This window comes from Pteropus vampyrus, unplaced genomic scaffold (assembly GCF_000151845.1).
Source record: "Pteropus vampyrus isolate Shadow unplaced genomic scaffold, Pvam_2.0 Scaffold331, whole genome shotgun sequence".
Lineage (NCBI taxonomy): Eukaryota > Metazoa > Chordata > Mammalia > Chiroptera > Pteropodidae > Pteropus > Pteropus vampyrus.
Window position 1 is genome coordinate 336,752 of NW_011889112.1, and position 11,066 is coordinate 347,817.

The 11,066-nt window shown below is 36.6% G+C and overlaps 1 protein-coding gene and 1 non-coding gene across 2 annotated transcripts in view; one reads left to right on the forward strand and one right to left on the reverse strand.

Annotated features, from left to right (window-relative positions):
- USP22 (ubiquitin specific peptidase 22) overlaps positions 1-11,066 on the reverse strand; it is a 55,327-nt gene that overhangs the window by 27,265 nt on the left and 16,996 nt on the right. The window contains exons 2-3 of the mRNA XM_011378120.2: positions 6,077-6,209; positions 377-490 (exon numbers count right to left, since the gene is read on the reverse strand). Coding sequence (XP_011376422.1) covers positions 377-490; positions 6,077-6,209 — 247 coding nt within the window. The remainder of the gene's footprint in view (positions 1-376; positions 491-6,076; positions 6,210-11,066) is intronic.
- Positions 8,493-8,611, forward strand: LOC111730721. Its single transcript, XR_002776799.1, has one exon. It is a non-coding gene; the product is annotated as a 5S ribosomal RNA (ribosomal RNA).

Genomic DNA, 11,066 nt, shown 5'->3' on the forward strand with positions numbered 1-11,066 from the left:
TTCGTGGACATTCTTTCTCAACCCCAACAGAGCTCTTCATAGCAGCCGCAGGCCCATGGGGGACCTGGGGCTGAGGATGGCTCTGGGAAACTGTGGGAAGCAATGGGCATTTGTACTTACAAAGCCAGTCCCTTCATCTGCTGGTTCCAATCCTAGGCTGTCTCCAAGGTGAGCCTACAGGAAGGAGCAAGCAAGCAAGTGTGTGTGCGGGCTCTGCTCTTCCCACCAAATTACTGCTCTCCTACCTTCCCTTATCTCCCTACACTGACTCTCTCCTTAGATAATGATCTTTCTTTTGGTGAGTTCTGCCCTTGACAGACCTGAGGGAATATAGGACTAAAACAAATCAGGCACGTAAATCTAGGCAAAACCAAACCTTGCATTTTCCAAGCTTTCCGTTGTTCCTCTTTGGCAATGATTTCCATGTCTTTATCATATATGTAGTCTTGACACAAAAAGCAATAGATACCTCCATACATAAGCTCTATAGCTAAAAAAGGCAAAAAAAAGAAGAGAGGAAAAAATGTAATTTAAAAAAGGTAATGCTTAAGAACACGAATTAAACATACAAGTTTTTAAGACACTGGATTGTTTGTATCATTTCTCTACTCTCAAATTACAGAACCCTTATTACAAAAGGATTTCCTACCACTTCAGACAGTTTATCCTAAGGAAATGAGGTATGTGTCTTTTCTCTGGAAGCTCACACCAAAGACTGAGGAGTCTGAGTGACAACAAGGTGCTACATCTGTATTTTACAAAGGACCCAATAGTCAACTATCAGCAGATCGTCTGCCTTTTTTTCTGAAGAGTGGCATTTAAAACAAGGGAAATCTTTCACTGAGTATTATCACTCTATCAGGGTTCTTAGACTGACATACAGCAACCACGTTTTTACTATGTCAAAAATTCCTGGTACTATTACAAAAAGGAATGTAATAGTAATTTGCCTACTCTTCCTTTAAGGACAACAGTAAATTATCCTCTGACTGGATAACCTTGACTTCTTGAGCCAGAGCTGCCTGTTGCCCAGCTGTGAGTGGGTCTTGCATACTTTCTTAACTGCATCATCTATAAAATAGGGTGACAGCTAGCTCCTAACTACTTCATTATGAAGATGAATAAGATAAAGCCCTTTGAGCAATGACGAAAGGTTCTATTTTAATCCAACAATTAAAAATATTTTTTTTGGCTTAGAGTCACCAAGCATTATCAGCTGTTTGAGAGGCAATGTAGCATGGAGGAGAAAGTACAAATTCAGAATAACTGATATTAATCCTAGCTCTGTTACTTAGTTATTATGTACCTTTGATAAATTATTCTACTTCCTCTGAGCCTATTTCCCTTTTGGTATAATGGTAACAGTAACAGCACTAACACCTCATAGTTTCATGTGATAACTAAATTAATACATATAACTTAACCGTAGTACATTCTGGTAAACAGTAATGTCTTAACAAATCACAGCTTTTCTCATATTTCGTGTTTTAAGTTACCATGACACAGATCACTAATATTGTGTGGATCTGTAAAGTCCTCTAAAACAGATCTATTAAAACTCAAAATAGCAATTTAAGAATCCCATGCCTTACCCCTTACCCCTTTCAAAAAAAACTGACAAAACTCTGACACGTCTCAGGAAGAATTCAAAAGCTATTCCTGAGAGCTCCAACAGTTGCTCTTTGGTACTACATAATCTTTAACGGTACAGTCCTGGCATAAGGATATTAAAGAGAAATCTAGTCAGAGACAAGCTTACAATGAGGATGAGGAAAATTTTCAGAAAAGCACAGGCATTCAATGAAAAATATGCCAACCATATAGCCACAAGCAAAACTACCAGCCTGAGAAAGGTGTGTAATGATTTCAGTGCATATTCAAGTCCTCCTAGGTTGAGTCTTTCTTTGAGGCACTTTCCACAGCAACACTTCATCACTGTATAAGACCATTGATGTTGACAGGGTTGTCAACAATGGGGAAAAGGATAGTCTTTTCAACAAATGGTACTGGGATAAGTGGATACCCACATACAAAAGAATGAAGCTGGATCCTTACCTTATACCATCTACAAAAATTAACTCAAAATGGTCAGTGACCTAAATATAAGAGCTGAAATGAAGAATAAAGCACTTAGAAGAAAACATGGGTAAATCTTCACAACCTCAGATTTGGGAATGGATTCTTATGTTTTAACTCCAAAAGCACAAGCATCAAAAGAAAAAAAAAGGTAAACTGGACTTTATCAAAATTAAAAACTTTGTGCATCAAAAGACATTATTAAGAAAGTGAAAAGACAACCTACAGAATGGGATAAAATATCTGCAAATCATATCTGCTAAGGATTTACTATCTAGAATATGCCATTTCACTCCCAGGTATATATCCAAAGAAATGAAAACATATGTCCACTTAGAAACCTATACACAAATGTTTATAACTGCATTATTTATAATAACTAAAAAGTAGGAACAACTCAAACGTCTATCAACAGATGAACAAAGTGAGGTATATTTCCACAAGAGAGTATTACTCAGGGATGAAATACTAAAACATGCTATGACATGGATGAATCTTGAAGACATGCTTAGAGAAAGAAGCTACACGAAAGTTCCCATGTTGTATGATTTCTTTTATATAAGATATTCAGAATATTTTCATGGAGACAAAAAGCAGATTAATCGTTGCTAGGGACTTGCAGGAGGGAAGAATTGGGAGTTAAAAGATACGGGGTGATCTGAAGTGATGAGTTCTGAAAGATGAGATGGTGGTTGCACAATATCGTGAATGACTAAATACCACTGAACTGCACTACGCTTTAAAATGGTTAACTGTATGTTATGCAAATTTCACCTCAATATAAAATTGAAAACCCCTACAGTCAAGGTAGTTAATTTGGAAAACATTTCATAGCCAAAATAACTACTCCAAAGACAAAGCCTTGACTGCACCAAGACAAAGTATTGAAGTAAAAATAATCCAGTTGCCTGGATAAGAGCAAAATGAAATGTGGAGACAGGCCCTTGTGTTGTAGAGGCTCATCTACTGATTTTGTTTTTATACATTAGTTTACTTGGCAATTCCCAAGCCATCAGCTGACACAGACACCATGCATTTGGCAGGTCTATCCCCTCTGGTCACAGGATAACCCTGAGAACGTAGGGAAAACATCATCAACTCAGAAATGAGCTGATACCTTGCACCCCCCCACCCTGATACTCTTTTGGGCAATTAAATCACTCCTCTAGAATGCATGGAACATTACTTTTACGCCGTTTGTGGCTCATAACAGGCAAAATCCAAGTACCCTGTGACTCAACATAAAAAAAGCCTGTATGAAACTAAAAAGTATGAAATCAGATGGCTCCAAGTATACTTACTTTACTATGTAGGCCTCACACTTACCTGGGATTCCAACATTCAGTTTAGCACAACTACCAGTATAGATGAAGTATATCAGCAAATTTGACTGACTACACCAAATTAGAGTAAGTTATTTTTTCAGATGTGTGTATTTTATCACATTAGGGCAATTTTACAGGGCAGGATGGATGAAGGAAATAGAACTTTTCATCTTATCACTATAGGACCCTTCTTGTCCCACACCATACTTGTCCATCTGTCCTTCTACAAGGCCTTCCACAATGACCTCATTTGCCTTCCACAATGACCTCATTTGCTCCTTACATTCTATTTGTAAGTGCATCATCCCCAATATTGAGGCAAGACTCACCTTAGGCCTCCCACCTACCCTGTTAAAAATCAGATGCCCAATGAGAATTTTTTCTAATAATCACTTCAGGGCCCATTATACTGTAGTACTGAATATTCCCTGGGAGATAGAAGAACTTGGCTACAAGGAAATCAAGGTTCTCTGCTCCTCCTACATTAAGCTGCTCCATTAAATTGCCTTTGAACATTTTGTAAACACCCTCCATAAAATGACAAAGTATCAATAGTCTATGAAATTGCTCTGAGTATAATGGGTAGAAACAGCAGCATGGAAGAAACAGCTCACAGGAAGAGGATGAAACTATTAGCAAGTCAGAAAAGACCGAGACACACTGCAAGGTAATATCAGGGCTGCCCATCCCCAATTTTCTTCTCTGGAAGTTTTAAGTTTTATACTTCAGCTTTCTTCTCCTGCCCCTGCTTCCCTCTTTCCCACCTGGACACATAAAACTAATTTCTAGCTTTGTTAACACATACATATGAAACCTTCAATATCATGGACTCAGTAAAGAGATCTTTCTCCCATTTCATGGCTTTGTTTTTTAAAACTCACTCATTCTAGCAAAAGTAAAGGCAGAGTTTATCAATCAGGTTGACAAAATGAATTAACACCACAAATTTCTGAAGTGAGTTTTATGGATGATGGCTGAGTAAGAAGATTCTTCAGACAACTTTCTTAAACGCAAATCTTCTTCCAGTTTCCCATAACCCTTTTAACCACACTGAATCACAGCATAGGTGATTAGGTGATAGGCTGCATAGGTAATAGCAGCCTAAACTGGCCTGGTCTGAGAATCAGATAGGGCGGGAATATTTTTTATTTGTATTATTAAAAAGCAAAGATTACTACATTAAGCAGATACCACAGAATTCTATTACATCCACACTGAACTGATCAGTACACAGGAAGTGGTCACTCACTGCTTTTTCCCTCCATGGGACAGGCAGGCTGCTCACCCACAGCTGATGAGCACTATCATCACCATTAGCTTTCTTCTAAAACAGCCAGTTAGAGCATCGTCACAACCTGAACTACAAATTCTAAGCTGCGTTTTGCAAATGCTCGCTGCAAGTTATCAGTTCCAAATAAGATATGTCCAACTGGACATATTCCATCTCTACTCCCTAAAAAGAAAAAACCTCATAAAATTTGAATTAAAAAACAAAGTGAGACTTTGTTGTGTGAATTTTTATGCTTTAATATGAAATAGCACGTCACCTAGAAATTAAAGAAACATTTCCATTATAATTGTAGCTATTGCAAAGAACATGATATTGAGTTGACAGCTTCCCCGTATCTGTAATAAAACAAATGGCTCATGAACACATCATATAAAAGAAATGTTTTCCCTTAAATCATCTTTCTTCTTTAAAAAAAAGATTAGGAAAAAAGAGACATACTGCTTGTGTCTCTTTTGCTGTGTATACTGCTTATATGGAGAGCTTTAACGGACATGGATTAATGCACTGATTTTATAAACTTGCAGGATACCATTTTCAATTAGGAATATTTAGGCTAATGTTTGCAAGAGAGCACCAGATTATACAACTACAGAAGAAGGCCTAAAAATGTCTTTAACTGGAACTGATAGGTCCACATGAAGTATTTTCTAGACTAGGTTCTCTGACTTGTACCTGTTGAAAGTAGTTTTCATAAAGATATCCTAACAACTTAACTATCATTTAACAGAAAACACTTATTGTGAAGGAGACAAACATTTAACAACCACGCTCAGAAAACAAAACCAAGAGCAGAATTTTGCTTTATGCTAACTTTCAGAATGTATGAATTTTAATTTGTAAGTATATAAAAGGTAAACTTATCTTTATGCCACACAAACTGTTGTCAGTCTTTTCATGAACCTGCATTATTCAGAACAATGAAATCTATTACTGAAAACAATGAAAAGCATCTACGTACACCCAACTCCATGTTGAAATCAATAATTAATACTGCATTTAAGATCTTTCTTAGTAAACTTTTGCCTAATCTAATTCCTAACCATGTTTTTCAAAGGGAAAGATGAGGCTCTGATATTCCATTAAAGAAAAAGTATTTTTCAAGAAAGTTGGCTGAATATCAGAAGCCACCAGAATTTAACTACTAAGGCTACATACAATATTAACAGCAACTTAAGCACCATAAGGCAAAGTGAGTAAAATAATCCATTTGAGTTGTTTATCTCGCATTTCTCCTGTGAATTTCACAAGAAGGGCACACATTATTTTAGATAAAGGAAGTAAACTTTTGGAAGGGCAGAACTGCAAATCTAAATTCCAAGAACAGAAAGTTAAAGACAATGACTATTCCCAATGCCCAGTGAGACATCTCAGAAGAGTACCTTACCCAGGTTGTGCCGTTTCGACTTCGCATGTTCGTGAATATGTTTCTTTGTGAAACAGCCAAAGAAGACACAATGGAGGCAAGAGTGAAGCCTGTTCAGGTGGATACCACAAACATGACAGACACACGACTTTGCCTGAAATTCAGAAAAGAGAATTAAAAATAAGCATATGTTATGACAGGAGTTCTGAGAGAAAATTCAGCAAAGTGATCCATCCACAAGGGGCATAGCTATGAGACAGAAGGAAAGCAGGGAATTACCTCTCAAAATCTTAGTATGCAAAAAGATCACTCTATTAATCCTTTCAATTGCCCCAAAAGGTACTTAGTTCATTTAGCTCAACACTAGATCTATGTAACCTCAATTACTAAAACTCATGAGCTACTTGGATGTTCACCACATACAGTTTTAGGAGCAAAGTCTACATTCTGTTCTCTCCACATCCTGACAAGTACCCCAAACCCCAGCTCCCATCCCCATTCCAGACCAGTAACTCACAACCTACTCGCCCTGAATTTGGATATAATTTTAAATTTGATAATCCAGATTCCTCAACCACAGCAAATTTAGAAGCAATAAACAAATAAACAGAGAGATATGAATCAGAGCAAAATATAGAAACAGAAGAATGAACAGTTTATATTGCCAAGATCTAGATCACAGAAACCTGAAATTTTAATCACAGCAATCACAAGCACAAAGGTGAACAATTCTCATATACCCACACCACCCAAGAAAGCCAGTTTTCTAGCACAGTATGACAATCATACTTATTTTAACTATAAATCTATATAACTATATTTTAACTGCTGATTATCAGAATGAACTTCTAACCTATGAGATACTACCCACAGCAAGTAATTCACTTCTGTTTTAACTGGGGTGGGGAGAGGAAGATGAAGATAGGTTAAATAGGTTATGCGGAACGGAAGGTTAAAATTGAAAGGGCCTCTGAAAACATTAGCCAGCAACACAAACATTATATACTACCTACTGAATGCCTGCTAGACCCTGGTGCAGGGGGCTTTCGGACAATTTAGCCTATTTGTCCTTACAACCATCCTATGAGGAAGATTTTAAACCCCTCTGACAAATGAAGAAACTTACTTTAATGTATATGCTTATGACCATACCAGTCAGAAAGGACACAGCTAGAATGTGGACTAGGATCTGCCTAATCCCTAAGGCCCACACTTTCACACTCAGTTTAGAGGCTGGCCTTTCTAAGCTTCACTCTGCACACACAAGATCAAGGCAAGTGACAGGCGGAGCATTCACCTATAATGCAGGGCAGGGCCTGGGGACTTGTCTCAAACCTGTATTTACATAAAACACAAAGCACCGTAAACTGTCCTAAGAGAAGCTGCACAGAGACAATAACTTCTGAGGCCAACAGCCGAAATGGAGGAGAGGAGTTAGGTGGGGAGAGTGTGTGGAGGCCCACTCCTTAAAAAAGAGGAAGCCCTGAGCTGACACACTAGGTCAGAAGACAAACTAGACAAAACTAGAACTGTGTACACATAGTATACCAATTAGATGTTCCGTCAGGTTCTCAGAGTGCATGCCTAAACTGGAGTTTGTGAGAAGTGCAAATCCTCTCTAGCAACTGAGGGTTTAATAATCCCTACAGATGATTCTGATGCTCTCGTTCTAGAACCACAGCCTTACAAGGATCTCAGTATGCCCAGGGTCGATCATCTTTCAACATCATGTACAACTTTATCTCTGGAAACACGAATTCAAATCTGATCATTAAATGGTAGTTATTTACTTTTTTGAATAATCTGAAGAGGTTATCTCTGTGAACCCCACGAAGTTTAGCCCCAACGGGACTTCTCAAGGGCATCACAATGGATATTAGGAGCCTGGTAATTCTTTGGGTGGGGTGGGGAAGGGGGCTGTGCACTGTAGGGTATTTAGCAGCATCTCTGTCCTCTACCCACTAGATCACAGTGGCTCCCTCCTCCCAGGTGAGAACACGGCTCTATGCAATGCCACAGGAGGCTGAGACTTAAAGAATTTCTAAAATGTTGTAGTAATATAAGTAGTAGTTGTATCATCTATTTATTCTTCCAATGACACATCAAAAGAATTAACTATAATTGCTTTCATTAATACTGGGGAAATTTAAAAATTACAGATACTGTTATATTCGATGTATAAAAAATGATGTTTCCAAGTATCAGGGAAATTTTCATTCCTTTAGTTACAAAACCTATTAGAAACAAAATCCTGAAGATTCTTAGTTACAACCACAAGCTAGAACCGATTTACTGTTCACAAAACTATGGATGTTAAGAAAAGGAAAGATTAAGGCGTTCATTATTTTCATCACTTCGCTGTTAAAAATTTTTAATTTTTATTTTTATCACTATTTTATCTTTATCACTATTTTTAACCATGATTAAAAAAATTTCCGTGTGCGGCCATGCCACCCTGAACAAGCCCAATCCCATCTGATCTCGGAAGCTAAGCAGGGTCGGGCCTGGTTAGTACTTGGATGGGAGACCACCTAGGAAGACCAGGTGCTGTAGGCCTAAAAAATAAAATAAAATAAAATAAATAAGGGATTGTAAGTTGACAAGGTCCTTGCAATCTGTGAGATCAACCAAGGGTTGTCTTGCCTAAAATATAAAAAAATTTAAAAATTTCCTCTATAAGCTCAATAAACAAATAAACCCAAACACCTCCCATATATATATAAAACAGAAATATTCCAAGCTAGCATTACCTTGAAAATATAAATTCATCATGATTCTTAGCAGTATACATATATAATTTTAACACTTAACACCATTATTTTCCCTTAAAACACACACACAAATTGTTTTAAAAATAGACCCAAATTAAGCCCTGAATTTTAAATATAAAACCATATCATCTGTTCTTTTGCAGAACTTCATGAAAGAAAAATACATCTAAAGAAAAAGTACTTCAAGAATTTTAGCTGCATAAAAAGGAACTACAGAAATTAAACAGAGGCAGGTCAGCTACAACTAGAAATGCTGAAATTGATCATGTCCTGATACTCCCAGGTCAGGGAAAGAAAGCCTCAAATATAAATAAATACCCGTACTCATAGTCACCATTCAACTAAATCTTTTTCATTAAATAAAGCCCATGTTCAATAAACTGGGGCCCCCATGACATGTGGTCTCAAGCACACAAATCTCACAAACCTGTTATCCATAAACACCAGACTTGCCACATACTCCACACACGGACAATTCCTGAATTATTTGGTGCTTCCTAAACAAGAATAAGTATCAGTGGACACCTCCTATAGGCCACTGACTTCAACAATGATGGGGGTGTAAGAAGGAATGGGAATCCGCTAGGTGATTCTGGCACAACCTGAGTATAAAAATGAATAATAAGAATGGATTATGTATGATACACCAAATGAAAAAAGTCCATAAATCCATGCTGAAACTAAGACCATACAAATACACACACTTATGTTTAGTCTTCTTCACAAGAGAATTCCATCTAATACATATAGTAGGAAGGACAAAAATACAAAAATCTTCATTTTATAATGATAGAAATAACTGATTTAGGTAAGATACATCAAACCATGCAGTAAAAACAAAAACAAAAAAACCCCACTGGGTCATTTACAATAGTTAAAAAGTAGAAACTGCTCAAATATCCATCAACAGATGAATGGATACACAAAATGTGTTATATCCATACAACAGAATATTATTCAGCCATAAAAAGAGATGAAGTTCTGATACATGCTACAACATGGGTGAACCTTGAAAATATTATGCTGCATGAGAGAAGCTGGACATAAAAGGTCGCATACTGTATATTTCCACATATAAAACATTCAGAATAGGTAAATCCACAGAGACAGAATGGAGATTGGAGGTTGCCAGGAGCTGCAGAAGAATAGAGAGCAGATGAAATGTTTTAAAACTTGATAGTGGTGGGGTGGTAATTGTACAATATTTGTGAATACACTGAATTGTTCACTTTATTTTTGTGTTACATGAATTTCACCTCAATAAATAAATACACTAAATTATTTATACATACACATATATATGTATATTAGGGCATTAGATTTTTACAGTTTCAAAGTGTCAACCCAGAAACTACTTTTCTTAACTAAAAGGAACTGTAGTCCTCCTACCAACAAGGCTTACCCTAAAGCTAATCATGAGGAACACTCAGACCAGTCTAAATTGAGGGACTTGGTACAAAGCAAATGACTTGAGCTCTTCAAAAATATCTGTGTAATGAAAGACAGAACAGGCTAGGGAACTCTTCTAGATGAACAGACTCTAAAAAGACATGAAAATAAGTACAATGCATGATCCTGGATTGAACCTATGTCCATCTTCATTTTTTAAAAAAGTCATGAAGGACATTACTAGAACAATTAAAGTATTTAAAATGAACCATATATTAGATAATACTATCTCACCAACATTAAACTTTTTGAGTACGGTAACTGCATTGTGGTTAAGCTGAAAAATGTCCTAGTTCTTAGGAGATGCACTTAGGGATAAACTATCATGATGTTTATAACCAACTCTCAGATGATTCACTTTTTAAAAAAAGGTACAGAGAAACATAAAGCAAATCAGCAAAAATCTAATTGATGAATCCAGAAATGTTATTATTTTTATTTTAGTATTCTTGCCATTTTGTAGGTTTCATATTTTCAAAAATAAACTGAGAAAACAACTATTAAATATATACCCTATAACTTCCTACTCCTAGGTTTATGCATAACAAAAACAGACACTTTATATACAACAAATGCATATATTTAGGACATTGAAAGACATGTAAAAGAATGTCATGATAATATTACTTATAATACCCCAAACCTAAAAACAAAAATGTTCATCAGTAGTAAAAAGAATAAACTGTGGTACAGTCATTCAATAAAATACTACAGTGATGAAAAGGAACTCATGGTATATCCAGCAGCACGGATGACTCTTACAATGGAACACTGAGGAAGCTGGCCACAAA